General features: G+C 43.9%; 1 protein-coding gene across 1 annotated transcript in view; it reads left to right on the forward strand.

Annotated features, from left to right (window-relative positions):
* LOC116979420 overlaps positions 1-18910 on the forward strand; it is a 115850-nt gene that overhangs the window by 82717 nt on the left and 14223 nt on the right. Inside the window, exons 22-23 of the mRNA XM_033030984.1 lie at positions 55-162; positions 15973-16038. Of these exons, the coding sequence (XP_032886875.1) occupies positions 55-162; positions 15973-16038 (174 nt within the window). The remainder of the gene's footprint in view (positions 1-54; positions 163-15972; positions 16039-18910) is intronic.

The raw sequence follows: 18910 nt of genomic DNA on the forward strand, positions 1-18910 counted from the left end.
GTGTCTTATTTAGAACAATTGAATGCATAATTTAAATAGCTTTTTTTCTTGTAGTCAAAAACGAAAGATCCAAACTAATGAACGGTAATTTACAACGCAAATTCACAGATGATGAGATGGTGCAGAACAGCGTCAACAGGCTGCGATCCGACCAACCACAGGGTGTGTATGCTAACAATCGTCTACTACTCCGTGCACACTGGATGATGGGGGTTCCTCTGAGGTTTGCCATTAGGAAGTTGCAGCCATGCCAACCATGCCCAGTTCAGTGCCCATTTTATTGATGCCAATTTATGCTCCACAACTCACAAATCTCAAGGGCACTGGGCCTGAACATAAACACTGGCGTAAAGTGATCAGACAGAAGAGTAAAGCACTTAGAAAAATGGAAAGGTCAGAAGTCACATCATATTTTACTTCTTTAAGATTGAAATTAACGTCCATGTTTTCAATCGTTGTTCCTTCGAGTCAAACTGCACGGAAACAGGCCCTTCTGCCCAACGACCATGCTGATCAAGATGCCTCATCCAAGCTAGTCTCATCTGCCAGCACCTGGCCCATATCCCTCTAAACGCTTCCTGTCCAAACGTCTTTTAAACATTGTTATAGTACCTGCCTCAACTACCTCCTCTGACAACTCCTTCCATATATCCACTGCCCTCTGTGTGAAAAGAAATCCCCCTCAGGTTCACCATACATCTCTCACGTAAAACCTATGTCCTCTGCTTCTTGCTTCCCCTACTCTGGGGAAAGGAGTCTGCATTCAACCTATCAATTCTCCTAATGATTTGATACACCTCAAGTTCATTGACATTGACTGATGATCGTTCACATCATGCACAGATTTTTATAAACTTGAAAGAATAAAAGCCTTTTAATGTAACTATGACTCGCAACAAATGAAAGGAAAATACTAAACACCCTTCAGTGAGGAGAACAAAATCACAACTTGCAACAGAACACCAGCAACTAAATTTTAGTTTCTGCTGCCTTATACTCTGGGGGCAGTAGGCAGAGTTGCTGACTCACAGCACCAGAGACGCAGGTTTGATGTTGACCTCTGGTGCGGTCTGTGTGATGTTTGCACGTTCTCCCTGTGATTGCATGCGTTTTCTCCGGGTGCTCCCGTTTCCTCCCACATCTCAAAGACATGCGGGTTTGTAGGTTAATTGGCTTCTGGTAATTGCCCCCCAGTGGGTAAGGAGTGGATGAGAAAATGATATAACTTAGAATGAGTGTGAACGGATGATCGATGGTCAGTGTGGACTCGGTGGAACGAAGGGCCTGTTTCCATGCTATATCTCGAAACTAAACTTGTTTTGAAATAGTACAATTGCAGTAAGTTCACGTGTTTAGCTTGCTGTTCAAACAAATCTGAGCCAAGCTGAGCTTGATACATTAAGGTTTAGTAGATGATACAGATCTGCACGTGGAGTTATTGGAAAACAGCAATGCATAGTAATATGGGGCATTGATAATCTAAGTCAGGCCACAGTAATAGTAGCATCAAGTTTCAGTCACGTTGAACTTGTCTTGTCAGTACTATGTTTTTGGAAATCGTTAATTTTCCAAAGCGAAAAATAATTGTGACCATTTCCAGTTTAAATCGCAGCAGTGCAGAAACTTGACAGGGGATTGACTGCCTGTTGCAAATCACCCTGGGGCTCATGATGCCATTTAGACAATAGACAATAGGTGCAGGAGTAGGCTATTCAGCACTTCGAGCCAGCACCGCCATTCAATGTAATCATGGCTGATCATCCACAATCAGTACCCTGTTCCTGCCTTCTCCCCATATCCTCTGACTCCGCTATCTTTAAGAGCCCTATCTAGCTCTCTCTTGAAAGTATCCAGGGAACCGTCCTCCACCGTCCTCCAGACAATTCCACAGACTCACAACTCTCTGTGAGAAAAAGCGTTTCCTCGCCTCCTTTCTAAATGGCTTACCCCTTATTCTTAAACTGTGGCCCCTGGTTCTGGACTCCCCCAACATCGGGAACATGTTTCCTGCCTCTAGCGTGTCCTTTTCCTAACTTGACGCCATTTAGATTGTAATCTGCCTTCCTGTTTTTGATACCAAAGTGGATAACCTCACATTTATCCACATTAAACTTCATCTGCCATGCATCTGCCCACCCCCAACCTGTCCAAGTCACCCTGCATTCTCATAGCATCGTCCTCACAGTTCACACTGCCACCCAGCTTTATGTCATCTGCAAATTTGCTAATGTTACTTTGAATACCTTCATCCAAATCATTGATGTACATTGTAAATAGCTGCGATCCCAGCACCGAGCCTTGCAGTATCCCACTAGTCACTGCTTGCCATTCTGAAAGGGACCCGTTAATCCCTACTCTGTGTTTCCTGTCTGCCAACCAATTTTCTATCCATGTCAGCACTCTACCCCCAATACCATGTGCTCTAATTTTGCCCACTAATCTCCTATGTGGGATCTTATCAAATGCTTTCTGAAAGTTCAGGTAAACTACATCCACTGGCTCTCCCTTGTCCATTTTCCGAGTTACATCCTCAAAAAATTCCAGAAGATCAGTCAAGCATGATTTCCCCTTCGTAAATCCATTCTGACTCAGACCGATCCTGTTACTGCATTCCAAATGTGCGGCCATTTCATCTTTTATAATTGACTCCAGCACCTTCCCCACCACCGATGTGAGGCTAACTGGTCTATAATTTCCTGTTTTCTCTCTCCCGCCTTTCTTAAAAAGTGGGATAACATTAGCTACCCTCCAATCCACAGGAACTGATCCTTAGTCTATAGAACATTAGAAAATTATCACCAATGCATCCACGATTTCTAGAGCCACTTCCTTAAGTACCCTGGGATGCAGACCATCAGGCCCTGGGGATTTATCAGCCTTCAGTCCCATCAGTCTACTCAACATAATTTCCTGCTTACTGTGGATTTCCTTCAGTTCCCCCATCACCCCAGATCCTCTGGCCACTACTATATTAGGAAGATTGTTTGTGTCCTCCTTAGTGAAGACGAATCCAAAGTACCTGTTCAACTCATCTTCCAAAGGGTCCAACTTTGGTCTTAACTAATTTTTTCCTCTTCAAATACCTAAAGAAGCTTTTACTATCCTCCTTTATATTCTTGGCTAGCTTACCTTCGTACCTCATCATTTCTCCCCGTATTGTCTTTTTAGTTATCTTCTGTTGCTCTTTAAACATTACCCAATCCTCTTGCTTCCCGCTCATCTTTGCAACGTTGTACTTCTTCTCTTTTCTTTTTAAACTGTCCCTGACGTCCCATGTCAGCCACGGTCGCCCCTTACTCCCCTTGGAATCTTTCTTCCTCCTAGGAATGAACTGATCCTGCACCTTCTGTATTATTCCTAGAAATACCTGCCATTGTTGTTCCACTGTCATCCCTGCTAAGGTATCTTTCCAGTGAACTTTGGCCAGCTCCTCCCTCATGGCCCCATAGTACCCTTTATTCAACTGTAACACTGACACCTCCGATCTATCCTTCTCCCTCTCCAATTGTAGATTCAACCTGATCATATATGGTCACTACCTCCTAATGGCTCATTAACCTCTAGTTCCTTTATAAAATCCAGTTCATTACATAACACTAAATCTCGAATTGCCTTCTCCCTGGTAGGCTCCAATACAGGTTGTTCAAAGAATCCATCACGAAGGCACTCTACAAAGTCCCTTTCTTGGGGTCCCGTACCAACCTGATTTTCCCAGTCTACCTGCATGTTGAAATTTCCCATAACAACCACAGCATTACCTTTACTACATTCCAATTTTAACTCCCGATTCAACTTGCACCCTATATCCAGGCTGCTATTTGTGGGCCTGTAGATAAGTCCCATTAGGGTATTTTTACCCTTACAATTCCTTAGTTCTTTCCATACTGACTCCACATCTCCTGTTTCAATGTCACCCCTTGCAAGGGACTGAATTTAATTCCTCACCAACAGAGCGACCCCACCCCCTCTGCCCACCTGTCTGTCTTTTCGATAGGAGGTATATCCTTAAATATTCAGTTCCCAGCCCTGGCCTTCTTTGCAGCCATGTCTCAGTAATTCCCACAACATCGTACTTGCCAATTTCTAACTGAGCCTCAAGCTTGTCCATTTTATTTCTTATCCTCGCGCATTCATATACAACACTTTGACCTCCGTATTCACGTCCCCCCTCTCATCGCAATTGGCCCTGACCTTACTCTTTTATCCCTTCTCGAACTTTCCTTCCCATTAATTCAAGAATCTTTTGTAATTTTTCCTGTAGTCACTTGCCCTTCAACTCCATCTTTATACTCCCAATTTGTCAATCCCTCGCCCCCACTATTTAGTTTAAACCCACACGTGTAGTCCTAGCAAACCTGCCTGCCAGAATGTCGGTCCGCCTCCAGTTAAGGTGCAACCCGTCCCTTTTGTACAGATCACCCCTACCTCAGAAGAGATCCCAGTGGTCTATAAATCTAAATCCTTGCTCCCTGCTCCAGCCCCTCAGCCACACATTCAGATCCCCTATCTCCCTGTTCCTGTCCTCACTAGCACGAGGTACTGGAAGCAATCCAGAGATAACCACCCTAGAAGTCCTGCTTTTTAGTCTTCTTCCTAACTTTCTGAACTCACATTGGAGAACCTCCTTCCTCTTCTTCCCGATGTCGTTTGTGCCTACGTGCACAACTACTGCCGGCTGTTCACCTTCTCTCTCGAGGATGTTCTGAATTCGGCTTGTGACATCCCGAACCATCCTCGCGTCTCGTCTGCTGCCACAGAATCTCCTGTCTGCTCCTCTGACAATGTAGTCACCCACCACTATGGCTCTGCCCAACGCCAGTCGAGTCCCATCTCTAGTATTGGAGCCACCGATGTGTCCGCCGCTCGGACTGGAAGCATCGTCTCCCCCGACAGTTCCCAAGAGGGCGTACCTGTTTTCATTAGGCCCAGCCACCTGGGTCTCCTGCACTCCAGGAATACCACCCTTTCTCTCAGTCACACACCTTCGTTCTTCCCCTATCCTTGGGGTGACAACCTCACTGTAGGTCCTGTCCAGGAAATTTCTGTGTCATTTGCACATAGAAAAAACGCAGAGTGCAGGATTAACTCAGTGGGACAGGCAGCATCTCTAGAGGACATGGATAAGTGACCTTTCAAGGTTCCTGAACCGAAACGTTGCCTATTCATGTCCTCCACAGAGAATGTTGAAACAAGAAACTGCAGATGCTGGTTTACAAAAGAAAAGAGATTCCCCAGAAGGATGTCACCTGACCCGTTCAGCTAGTCCAACACCTTATAATTTTGATAAAAAATAGACATTTGGAGTTCCTTGTGTCCACATTTGTACATGACAGAACTTGGTTCCACATGGAACACTTGGTGTTGCCGAGAATTTAGAGCACAGTGTTCCATGATCACTCAAACGTCACCCATCTTTTTTCTTCAGAGAAGCTGCCTGAGCCGCTGAGTTACTCCAGCACTTTGTGTGTATCTTTGGTATAAACCAGCATCTGCAGTTCTTGGTTTCTACACGTTGTTCAATGGACTAACTCTCATTGGCCACTCCAGAACAACCCAGCTTACACATGACCTGGATGGATGCTTCTTAAAGGGGGCTTTGTAGAGTAAATCCCAGCCCAACAGTGGGAACTTAATCCAGATAGTTACCTACTGTATAATCATTGTAACAGACTCTCAGCCCAAACTTCCATCTCTAGGGAGTGCCTAATGACCCCTCCGTCTCTGATCTTACCGCCGACTGCTAACCCTCTTCCCTCCACCTTTCTCCCACCAGAGCCCTCATGCCTCAAGCCCACATACACTGCATTATTGTTTATCTGCTCTGTAGCTTAAGGTGTGCAACAGGTTGCCAAGAACTACTGAAATTTGCAACAATTATTGGCAGTTGCCATTTAACGCCTTTAATTGGACCAGAAATACTCCTTGAACAAAATGTTTTTCTCTGGCTCGATTGCTCAAGTTTCCCACGGATCTGTACAGAATCCTCAGATTTTCTTTATATCCATAACATACATTCAGCAAGAAAGATTCGAACAAGCAAGTTTGCTTAGGAGAGAGAGTCGGAAGAAGGAAGATGGATTGTGTAAAGGGGTTTGACGGAAGGAGGAGTGAGTGCACTAGGCGGAACACAGGGAAATGCACAGATCTCTGGGCCTCAAAGGCAAACCAGAATAGGTTTGCAGAAAGAGGATTTAGGGGCACAGGTCTCAAATTCTAGTTTACTCCCCATGTACATTCAGTAGATCATTCGCATGAAGAAAGAATATGGGTCCGTTCTCCATTTCTTCACAATGACCTAGGGTGTTTGGATATCACCTGTTTGAACATATACATTAGAGATAGCTCAAAATATATAGCACCGAAACAGACAATTGGATCAACCTTGCTAGTCGTGCTGGACTTGAGCACTTTCTGTCATTTATACAATAAAACTCCAATGGAAACTCCAATGGTTGGGCATCCTGTTCATCAGTTAATGTTTGGTGTGCTTTCTTCCCACTTGCTGGGGCCCGGGTATCGACGCTCTTCACCCAGTTGCTTTGTCACAGGTTCGCACATTCCCTGCCTACTTTCTGGTGTCTAGTAACCACATTCCCTGTCAACTGGAGCAAAACACAAAGTGCTGGAGTAACTCCGTGGATCAGGCAGCATCTGATAGGTGACATTTCAGGTTGTGACCCTTCTTCAGTCTGAAGAAAAGTCCCGTCCCAAAATGTCACCTGCCTACCTCTCCACTGATGCTGTCTAACCTGCTGAGTAACTCCAGCACTTTGTTTAGTTTAGAGATAGAGCACGGAAACAGGCCCTTCGGCCCACCGAGTCCACACCGACCAGCGATCCCTGCACAGTAACACTACCCTACACACACTAGGGACAACTTACACTTATACCAAGTATACAAACCTAAGCAATTACCTACAGACCTGTACGTCTTTGGAGTGTGGGAGAAAACCGAAGATCTCTGAGAAAACCCATGTGGTCAAGGGGAGAACATACAAACTCCGTACAGACAGCGTCCATGGTCAGGATTGAACCCGGGTCTCTGGCGCTGCATGCGTTGTAAGACAGCAACTCTACCACTGCACCACCTTTGTGTCTTGCTCAAGATTCCAGTATCTGCAGTTTCTCATGTCTTCGCTTTCAGTTGACCAGGTTCACTGGAAAATGTATCAAAATATTGTGCAACATTATATAAGCAATTAAAAGAACATCAGACTATTATAATAATACCTTCATAAAAATTAGGCCATTCAGCTTATCAAATCTATTCTGCCATTCAATCGTGGCTGATCTATCTTCTCCTGCCTTATTCCCATAACCCCTGTCAGCCGGACTAATCAAGAATCTGTTAATCTTTACCTTAAAAATATCCATTGACTTGGCCTCCACAGCCATCTGTGGTAATATAGTAATATCCTAGTGTGGCACCACTAGTGTGCTGGATTATTTGAGTTTTACCATTGCCCATTCTGCAATTCTGTAGCAGAACCTCTGCCACATAAATTTGATGGCTGCCCCAGCCACAGAGCCAACTCTCCCAGTGACACCTGGCCAATCGTAAATCTGGCATAAACGCCAGCATGAACTGGTAGCAGACCAGCCCGTTCTTTGCTTTGGCAGGTGTGTATTGCATCTGATAGAGCTATCCAATTATGGAGGAGGAATTGTCTGGATTTCTTTGAAGTTGCAATGCTAATTCAGCAGAAACTAGTTGCTCTAATAATATATTAGGAGAACCCACATGGATATTTCCAATCACTGAATAAAACTGAGCATTGCTTCATTTACAAGTATTCTGCATTATTCCATTTATTAACAGTTAGCTATATGAATCTAATTAACAAAAAAAAACCTGAAGTGTGCTAAATCTAGGTTTAACATCTTGAAAGAGGAAAGTAAAGAATGATTAAAATTGATAAACTGAAATGAATATTCAAACATCAAAGTGGGGCTTTTGTTTTGCAACGGTAAACTATAACCTTCTTCCCACACCCCTGTTGAATACATGAGATGCAAATCCTGTTTAATCAAACATTGGTACACAAAGAAAGTGGCAATTTTCCAATTGAAAATGAAAGCGCCTGCAACTGCACCTTGAATCCAATTTTCATTATCAGTCTCCCACTGAACATCAATTTTCAAACATCAATTCAATAATGGTACGAAAATTATGCAAATCTTGTTTTGTTTTTGTAATGCTTTACAAATTGCTCATTTAGCTGAATAAAAGGTTCCAGGCTACAGAAATGCTGGCAACCACCTGAATGAAAGTAGATGCTGAAATCTGAATGGCTCATACAATATATTGTTGGAGATTTTGCTTGACGCCAAAATTAGAACCCAATCTGGCCAAAACGAATTAAAATATACAATTACTGACAAGACCCTTAACAGCATTGATGTACAAAGGGATCTTGGGTCCAAATCTATAACTCCTTGGAAGTGACAACACAAGTAGTGATAAAGAAAGCTTACCTTGGTTGGGGTATTGAGTATGTCGAGGTCATAATGCAGATTGATAAAACTTTGATTGAGCCGTATTTGGAGTATTGCATGCAGTTCTGGTACCCCTTTCCAGGAAAGACATGGAGGCGATGAAGAAGGTCCAGAGGAGATTTACCAAAATGATGCCAAGATTAGGGGTATTTAGATACAAGAGGTTGGACAGACCGATTCTTTATCTGGAATGTTGGATGTTGAGGGGAGACCTGATAGAAGTATATAAAATTATGAGAGGCAGTGATGAGGTGGACAGTCATCATCTTTTCCCAGGATGGAAATATCAAAGGCAAGAGGATATAGCTTGAAGGTGAAAGAGAAAAAATCAAATGGTCCGGGTGGCACAGTGATGCTGTGGTAGAGTTACTGCCTTACAACACCAAAGACCCAGGTTTGATCCTGGCTACTGGTGCTGTCTGGATGGAGTTTGTATGTTCTACCTGTGACTGTCTGGGTTTTCTTCCACACTGAAAGATGTATAGGTTTGCAGGTTAATTGGCTTCTGTAACTGTAAATTTTTCCTAGTGTGTAGGATAGTTCTTGTGTATCGCTGGTCAGCATGGATTCGGTAGGCCAAAGGGCCTGTTTCCATGCTATATCTCTGGAGTCTAAAGTAAATGTGCAGGGCAAGTTTTTAAGATTTTTAGTGATGAGTGCCTGGAACACTTTGTCAGGGACCTCTTTTGGGGAAGGTGCGACCTGTACAGAAAGGACGGGTTGCACTTGAACTCGAGGGGGACCAATATCCTGGCGGGGAGATTTGCAAAGGCTACTGGGGAGTCTTTAAACTAGAACGGTTGGGGGGAGGGACTCAAATTGGGAAAGCTAGCAGTCAGTGTGTGAGGCAGGAGGCAGAGAAGGGTAGCACTCTGACCCAAAATGTAGGGGAGAAAGAAGAAAAAGACAATAAACAGAGAATAAGAGGGGGTGGGTTTCTTAAATGTGCATATTTTAATGCTAGGAGCATTGTAAGAAAGGTGGATGAACTTTTAGCCTGGATTGACACCTGGAAGTATGATGTTGTGGCGATCAGTGAAACATGGTTGCAGGACGGCTGTGATTGGAAACTAAATATTCCAGGATTTTGTTGCTTCAGGTGTGATAGAATTGGAGGGGCAAGAGGTGGAGGTGTTGCATTGCTTATCAGGGAAGATATTACAGCAGTGCTTTGGCAGGATAGATTAGAGGGCTCGTCTAGGGAGGCTATTTGGTTGGAACTGAGAAATGGGAAAGGGGTAGCAACACTTATAGGGGTGTATTAAAGACCGCCAAATGGGGAGCGAGAATTGGAAGAGCAAATATGTAAGGAGATCGCAGATATTAGTAGTAAACACAAGGTAGTGATTGTGGGAGATTTCAATTTTCCACACATAGACTGGGAAACACATTCTGTAAATGGGCTGGATGGTTTGGAGTTTGTAAAATGTGTGCAGGATAGTTTTTTGTAGCAATACATAGAGGTACCTACTAGAGAAGGGGCGGTGCTGGACCTCCTGTTAGGAAATGAGATGGGTCAGGTGGCAGAGGTATGCGTTGGGGAACAGTTCGGGACCAGTGATCACAATACCATTAGTTTCAATATAATTATGGAGTGGGTCAGAACTAGACCTAGGGTTGAGATTTTTGATTGGAGAAAGGCTAACTTTGAGGAGATGCGAAAGGATTTAAAAGGAGTAAATTGGGACATTTTGTTTTATGGGAAAGATGTGGAAGAGAAATGGAGGCCATTTAAAGGTGAAATTTTAAGAGTACAGAATCTTTATGTCCCTGTTCGGTTGAAAGGAAATAGTAGAAATTGGAAAGAGCCATGGTTTTCAAGGGAAATTGGACACTTGGTTCGGAAAAAGAGAGAGATCTACAATAATTATAGGCAGCATGGAGTAAATGAGGTGCTTGGGGAGTATAAAGAATGTAAAAAGAATCTTAAGAAAGAAATTAGAAAAGCTAAAAGAAGATATGAGGTTGCTTTGGCAAGTAAGGTGAAAGTAAATCCAAAGGCTTTCTACAGCTATATTAATAGCAAAAGGATAACGAGGGATAAAATTGGTCCATTAGAGAGTCAGAGTGGACAGCTATCTGCAGAGCCAAAAGAGATGAGGGAGATATTGAACAATTTCTTTTCTTCGGTATTCACCAAGGAGAAGGATATTGAATTATGTGAGGTAAGGGAAACAAGTAGTGTAGCTATAGAAACAATGAGATTCAAAGAAGAGGAAGTACTGACACTTTTGAGAAATATAAAAGTGGATAATTCTCCAGGTCCGGACAGGATATTCCCTAGGACATTGAGGGAAGTTAGTGTAGAAATAGCAGGGGCTATGACAGAAATATTTCAAATGTCACTAGAAACGGGAATAGTGCCGGAGGATTGGCGTACTGCGCATGTTGTTCCATTGTTTAAAAAGGGTTCTAAGAGTAAACCTAGCAATTATAGACCTGTTAGTTTGACGTCAGTGGTGGACAAATTAATAGAAAGGATACTTAGAGATAATGTATATAAGCATCTGGATAAACAGGGTCTGATTAGGAACAGTCAACATGGATTTGTGCCTGGAAGGTCATGTTTGACTAATCTTCTTGAATTTTTTGAAGAGGTTACTCGGGAAATTGATGAGGGTAAAGCAGTGGATGTTGTGTATATGGACTTCGGTAAGGCCTTTGACAAGGTTCCTCATGGAAGGTTGGTTAAGAAGGTTCAATTGTTTGGTATTAATGGTGGAGAGTAGCAAGATGGATTCAACAGTGGCTGAATGGGAGATGCCAGAGAGTAATGGTGGATGGCTGTTTGTCAGGTTGGAGGCTAGTGACTAGTGGGGTGCCACAGGGATCTGTGTTGGGTCCACTGTTGTTTGTCATGTACATCAATGATCTAGATGATGGTGTGGTAAATTGGATTAGTAAGTATGCAGATGATACTAAGATAGGTGGTGTTGTGGATAATGAAGTAGAATTTCAAAGTCTACAGAGAGATTTATGCCAGTTGGAAGAGTGGGCTGAAAGATGGCAGATGGAGTTTAATGGTGATAAGTGTGAGGTGCTACATCTTGGCAGGACAAATCAAAATAGGACGTAAATGGTAGGGAATTGAAGAATGCAGTTGAACAGAGGGATCTGGGAATAACTGCACAGTTCCCTGAAGGTGGAATCTCATGTAGATAGGGTGGTAAAGAAAGCTTTTGGTGTGCTGGCCTTTATAAATCAGAGCATTGAGTATAGAAGTTGGGATGTAATGTTAAAATTGTACAAGGCATTGGTGAGGCCAATTCTGGAGTATGGTGTACAATTTTGGACGCCTAATTATAGGAAGGATGTCAACAAAATAGAGAGAGTACAGAGGAGATTTACTAGAATGTTGCCTGGGTTTCAGCAACTAAGTTACAGAGATAGGTTGAACAAGTTAGGTCTTGGAGCGCAGAAGGTTAAGGGGGGACTTGATAGAGGTCTTTAAAATGATGAGAGGGATAGACAGAGTTGACATGGATAAGCTTTTCCCACTGAGAGTAGGGAAGATTCAAACAAGAGGACATGACTTGAGAATTAAGGGACAGAAGTTTAGGGGTAACATGAGGGGGAACTTTACTCAGAGAGTGGTAGCTGTGTGGAATGAGCTTGCAGTGAAGGTGGTGGAGGCAGGTTCGATTTTATCATTTAAAAATAAATTGGATAGTTATATGGACGGGAAAGGAATGGAGGGTAATGGTCTGAGTGCAGGTAGATGGGACTAGGGGAGAATACGTGTTCGGCACGGACTAGAAGGGCCGAGATGGCCTGTTTCCGTGCTGTAATTGTTATTATGGTTATATGGGTGGTGGAGGCAAATACAACAGTGGCATTTAAGAGAAGTTTAGATAGGCAAATGGATATGCAGGATATGCTTTATGTACAGGCAGATAAGAGTTAGTCTTCACTTCGAGTTCGGTGCAGACATTATGGGCCAAAGGGCCTGTTCCAGTGTTGTACTGTTATATGTTTCATGTTCTATGGACTTAGAATGTAGTGTCTAGCTTGTGACAGGTACACAGGTGCTCATTTATGTGCTGAAAACACATCTGAGACAGAAATGCATAAACTGCATACATAGTAAAATACGAGGGTCTGTTTTATCATTCTCTGCTGCTGGTGGTTGTATTGTACCATAAAGTTCTGCATAGGTAGGAGGATGTCCAGAAACATATGAAAAGATACTATGTGGAAGGAAACAGGAAACCGTGCTTCCCACTCTATGTTCAGGTGAATTACTGTGCACACTGAAGGCAACATCCGTTGTGTGCTTGTGAACTGAGTCATTCATTCCCTCCACCATGGCTACAGCATTTACAACATACGAGGTGCGCTTCAGTTTTTCCTTAGCCTACACCGATAGTGTTCGAAAACCTTTACCATCAAGATGAACAGTGGCAGCTGATGCTAGGGCCACCACCACCCCTATATTCCTCTTCATTGCTGTTCCCTTATTGTCATTGGGCCGAAATCCTGGAAGTCCCTACCCAACAACATGATGGAATTATACTCGGGGTGCCATCGTGGCACAAGAAGGTGACTCACTGCAACCTTCCCTAGGCCAGTTAGGTTGGGCATTAAATGCTGGCCAAGGACCAGATCAACTATTTTTTGGGGATTAATTGATAGATACAACATGAAAACAGGCCATTTGGCCCACCAAGTCCACGCCGACCATCGATCACCTGGTAACTAGTTCTATGTGATCCCACTTTCCCATCTACTCCCTACACACTAGCGACAATTTACAGAGGCCAATTAACCTCCAAACCCGCAAGTCTTTGGGATGTGGGAGGAAAGATGAGCACCCAGAGGAAATCCACACAATCAACGGGGAGAATGTGAAAACTCCACACAGCCAGCACCTGAGATCAAGATCGAACCGGGTCTCTGGCACTGTAAGGCAACCGCTCCACAAGTTGCACCATTGTGTCACCCTGCTTATGTAGAATCCTTATGAAACAACACAGCACTCCCTAAGTACCCAGTCTGAAGTATGTGCCTACTCCATTTGAAGAAGAGTCCTGACCCAAAACATCACCTATCAAATTCTCCAGAGATGCCTGACCTCCTTGAGTGACTCCACCACCCGTGTCTCTTTTTCTCTCTAAGTACCACTGGGAGTATTGGCTTAAAATGAAGGTAGACACAAAATGCTGGAGTAACTCAGCGGGCCAGGCAGCATCTCTGGAGAGAAGGAATGGGTGACGGTTTGGGTCGAGACCCTTCTTCACACTGATGTCAGGGGAGTCGGCGGGACAGAGATAGAATGTAGTCAGAGACAGTAAGACTGTTGGGAGAACTGGGAAGGGGGAGGGGATGGAGAGAGAGGTAAAGCAAGGGTTATTTGAAGTTAGAGAAGTCAATATTCATACTGCTGGGGAGTAAGCTACCCAAACAAAATATGAGGTGGTTCCTCCAATTTGCGGTGGGCCTCACTCTGACAATGGAGGAGGCCCAGGACAGAAAGCTCAGATTGGGAATGGGAGGGGGAGTTAAAGTGCTGAGCAACCGGGAGATTAAGGTAGGTTACGGCAGACTGAGCGGAGGTGTTCAGCGAAACGATCGCCGAGCCTGCGCTTGGTCTCGCTGATGTACAGAAGTTGACACCTGGAACAGTGGATACAGTAGATGAGATTGGAGGAGGCGCAAGTGAACCTCTGCCTCACCTGAAAAGACTGTTGGGGTCTTTGGATGGCGTCAAGGGGGGAGGTAAAGGGACAGGTGTTGCATCTCTTGCGGTTGCAGGGGAAAGTACCTGGGGAGGAGGGTGTACCAGGTAAACTGGCTAAAAATGGAAAGAGAAGATTGCTTGCCTTTCTTCATAGGCTCGATTGTCCTGTCTCCAATATCCCTGAATAAGTCAACGTATAAGCATAACCCTCTAATACATGGTACTATTCGTATCTGGAAACAGTTGAAGCTTAGTCTCAAATTGAGAGACATGTCTCTCCTTCCTAATGCAAATAATCCTTTTAAATCCTCTACTTTGGATGTGGTTTCGCTCAATGGAAGAATAAGGGAATCAACACTGTGGGAGACCTTTATCAGAAGGGGACTCTTTCCTCCTTCCAAGAATTTCAGGAGAAATACGATCTGAACACTAATAATAATACCTCCAGGTTAGGAACTGTGAGAACATACAGGCAAGACTACTCTGCAGGTCCAGACAAACTCGATGAGTGTTTGAATTGACATGCAGATACAGAGAAGTTGATATCCAACATTTACAATGTCCCTCAAAACATCGACATCGTTCATCTGAGGTTTATAGGCGTGCATGGGAGGATGAGATGGTCCAACAAATCTCCAAGGATATATGGGACGAAAGCTTACAATACATCCATTATTGCTCCTTACATGCCAGACACTGCCTGATACTGTTCAAAGTGCTGCACAGGCTGTATTACTCAAAGACCAAATTGAGCAAGATTTTCCCCAGTGTTTCCCCTCTTTGCTATAAATGTCAGTCTCAAGAAGCCACCTTAACCCACAGTTTTGTACAGTGTACAAAAATAGAAAGTTTTTGGACGGAGGTATTCAGCGCCACCTCCAAAACACTGAAAACTCCATTAGTGCCAGACCCAAAATAGATAATACTGGGAATATCGGACGTATGTAGCATTCTTATGGTTTCTCAAAGACGCTTTCTCAATTACGGTTTAATATCATCAAAAAAACTTATACTTAAATTCTGGAAAAAGACAGCAGTCCCTTCAGTGAAGATGTGGATTACAGAAATGATGGCTACACTACATCTAGAGAGAATTAGGTTTGTCTTGAATGATAAACCAGAACAATTTTTAAAAATATGGACTCCTATTGAATTTCTGGAGCAATACAATGGTTGATCACAAATTCGAAACTGATCGTAGGGCTGGGTGAGCGTGCGCATGGGTGGGTCGATGGACATTTCTCCTCTTTTTTCTTCTTTATTTCCTTTTTGTCTCTCTTCTCTTTCTTCTCTTTTAAAAATGTTCTGTTTGAAAAATGTTAAAATTTGAAGCTGTGCTAGAGTTGTAGAAGTGTCAAGTTTTTTTTATACAATTGCTGCCAATAAAATATATATTAAAAAAAAGGCAGACTGAGCGGAGGTGTTCAGCAAAACGAACGCCGAGCCTGAGCTTGGTCTCGCTGATGTACAGAAGTTGACACCTGGAACAGTGGATACAGTAGATGAGGTTGGAGGAGGCGCAAGTGAACTGCCTCACCTGAAAAGACTGTTGGGGTCCTTGGACCGAGTCGAGGGGGGAGGTAAAGGGACAGGTGTTGCATCTCTTGCGGTTGCAGGTGAAAGTAACTGGGGAGGGGGTGATTTGGGTGGGAAGGGACGAGTTAACCAGGGAGTTGTGGAGGGAACTGTCTGCGGAAAGCAGAAAGGGGTGGAGATGGGAAGAAACAGCACAGGCATTGTGGGCCGAAGGGCCTGCACCTTGTGGCCTCAAATAAAATCTCAAATTTCTTTTCTTACAGTACCTGCTAAACCGATAGACATTGAATTGATAAATGTGAATGAAAGTACAGGTGAAATAACCAAAGGTAGGAATACCAGAAGTCTGTGTAAGAAATGAAATGCTGATTAAGAAAATGGAAACACCAAATAATTTCATAAAAATGTAATTCATGATAATATAACTAATCCGCTGTTGGGTGGTGGTGAAGGCAGATGCAACAGTGGTGTTTGGGAGGCTTCTCGTAGATACTAGACCAAGTGGGACCCGTTGGGTCCCGTCCTCTCGATGTGCAGTTGCTGGGGGTGGGGGGGGGCAGCGGCCTGTGGCGTCACTCACACCAATTACCCCCCACACGCACTAACCACCCCCCTTGATATTATATTAATATTATTCATTGGCTCCTTTTACCCCATATCCACCCTATCCACTGACGCAGAGCCCCAACTTGCAGGCGCGCCTAGAGAGGGAGGGGGCGTATAGAGTGAGGGTAGAGACAGAGGGAGGGGGGAGAGGGGAAGGGAGAGGGGAAGGGAGGGGAGTTGGAGGGATGGGAGGGGGAGGCGTTGGAGGGGAGGGGGTGGAGGAGGGGGAGAGAGAGGGGGAGGGGGAGCGTGAGGAGCGAGAGGGAAGAGGTGGGGGGGGGAGGGTGCGGGCCGAGCTAAGGGAGAGAGTGCGAGTGGGAGGGGAGAGAGGGGAGGGGGAGAGACCTGAGCTGAGGCGCAAGCGGGGCGAGCAAGTGTCGACCAAAGGAGCGCTGGTTGTTCTGAAGCAGTCTTCAGCTAAGATCTTTGGTGTCGGCGGCAGCTCGCAGGGGAGGGGTTGGAGGGCTGGGGGGGGCAAGGGACGGCAGCTCGTGGGAGGAGGGTGGCAGCTCGCGGGGATTGCACACAAACAAATAAATACACGCGCGCACACACACACACACATCCAAGATCAGAGTTTTATAATTATAAGAATGCACATGGATTTGCAGGAAATGGAGAGTTATGGATCACGTGCAAGCAGAGTGGATTTGTTTAACTTGGCAGACACAAGAGTTTTTCTTGTCATGTTCAGCATAGACATTGTGGGCCGAAAGGCCTGTTCATGTGCTGTACTTTTCTATGTTTGATATTAGCTCATGGATTTCAGAATAAATATTGTTGAGGTACTAAAATTGGTTAGAAATACAGAGTAGAGATAATATCGAAGATATCTAATTTCAAAGGATAGACTGATGACATCCCTTAAAGAACTGTGTTGGGGCCCTATCTAAACATATTACCTGTAACATACAGTATGACAGTCATAAATCCTTGTTCAATGACACAAAGATAAGTGACTCTAAGTATTGTAGGTAGAGACTTAAAACTACAGCAATATTACTTGATTAACGAGGAAAAACTGCAAATGGATTTAAATATACTCAATAAACATTGGACCTGAAAAGGATAATACGCATTGGTGAAATGTGTGGAGGTGCCAGAACAATTAAAATATCCCTGTGTGTAGATCATTAAAAGGTTCTGGACATGACAGAACTAAAGCCATGGTGGTCTTTATATAATTTTGTCTTTTATAAAGAGCAAGAGTTAAAAGATACCATAACATGCCACTGTGAAATAAAGCTCCAATTAGAATACTGGAGTGAGAATTTATTTGACTTTAATGGGATCTAATATAGATTTACTGTTGGTCGTAGTCAAACAACATGGAATAGGCCCTTTGCCCCAACTTGCCTATGCCGATTAAGATGGCCCATCTACGTTAGTCCTACCCACCCATGTTTGGCACATGTTCCTCCAAACCATTCCTATTAATGTACCTGTCCAAATGTCTTAAATGTTTTTATAGTACCTGGCGCAATTACCTCCTCTGACAGCTCTTCTTCCATATACCATATATATATAAACATATAACAATTACAGCACGGAAACAGGCCATCTCGACCCTTCTAGTCCGTGCCGAACACGTATTCTCCCCTAGTCCCATATACCTGCGCTCAGACCATAACCCTCCATTCCTTTCCCGTCCATATAACTATCCAATTTATTTTTAAATGATAAAAACGAACCTGCCTCCACCACCTTCACTGGAAGCTCATTCCACACAGCCACCACTCTCTGAGTAAAGAAGTTCCCCCTCATGTTACCCCTAAACTTCTGTCCCTTAATTCTCAAGTCATGTCCCCTTGTTTGAATCTTCCCTACTCTCAGTGGGAAAAGCTTATCCACGTCAACTCTGTCTATCCCTCTCATCATTTTAAAGACCTCTATCAAGTCCCCCCTTAACCTTCTGCGCTCCAAAGAATAAAGGCCTAACTTGTTCAACCTTTCTCTGTAACTTAGTTGCTGAAACCCAGGCAACATTCTAGTAAATCTCCTCTGTACTCTCTCTATTTTGTTGACATCCTTCCTATAATTAGGCGACCAAAATTATACCCCATACTCCAGAATTGGCCTCACCAATGCCTTGTGCAATTTTAACATTACATCCCAACTTCTATACTCAATGCTCTGATTTATAAAGGCCAGCACACCAAAAGCTTTCTTTACCACCCTATCTACATGAGATTCCACTTTCAGGGACATGTGCACAGTTATTCCCAGATCCCTCTGTTCACCTGCATTCTTCAATTCCCTACCATTTACCATGTACGTCCTATTTTGATTTGTCCTGCCAAGATGTAGCACCTCACACTTATCAGCATTAAACTCCATCTGCCATCTTTCAGACCACTCTTCCAACTGGCATAAATCTCTCTGTAGACTTTGAAATTCTACTTCATTATCCACAACCCCACCTATCTTAGTATCATCTGCATACTTACTAATCCAATTTACCACACCATCATCCAGATCATTGATGTACATGACAAACAACAGTGGACCCAACACAGATCCCTGTGGCACCCCACTAGTCACTGGCCTCCAACCTGACAAACAACCATCCACCATTACTCTCTGGCATCTCCCATT

The sequence above is a fragment of the Amblyraja radiata genome, chromosome 12 (assembly GCF_010909765.2).
Source record: "Amblyraja radiata isolate CabotCenter1 chromosome 12, sAmbRad1.1.pri, whole genome shotgun sequence".
Lineage (NCBI taxonomy): Eukaryota > Metazoa > Chordata > Chondrichthyes > Rajiformes > Rajidae > Amblyraja > Amblyraja radiata.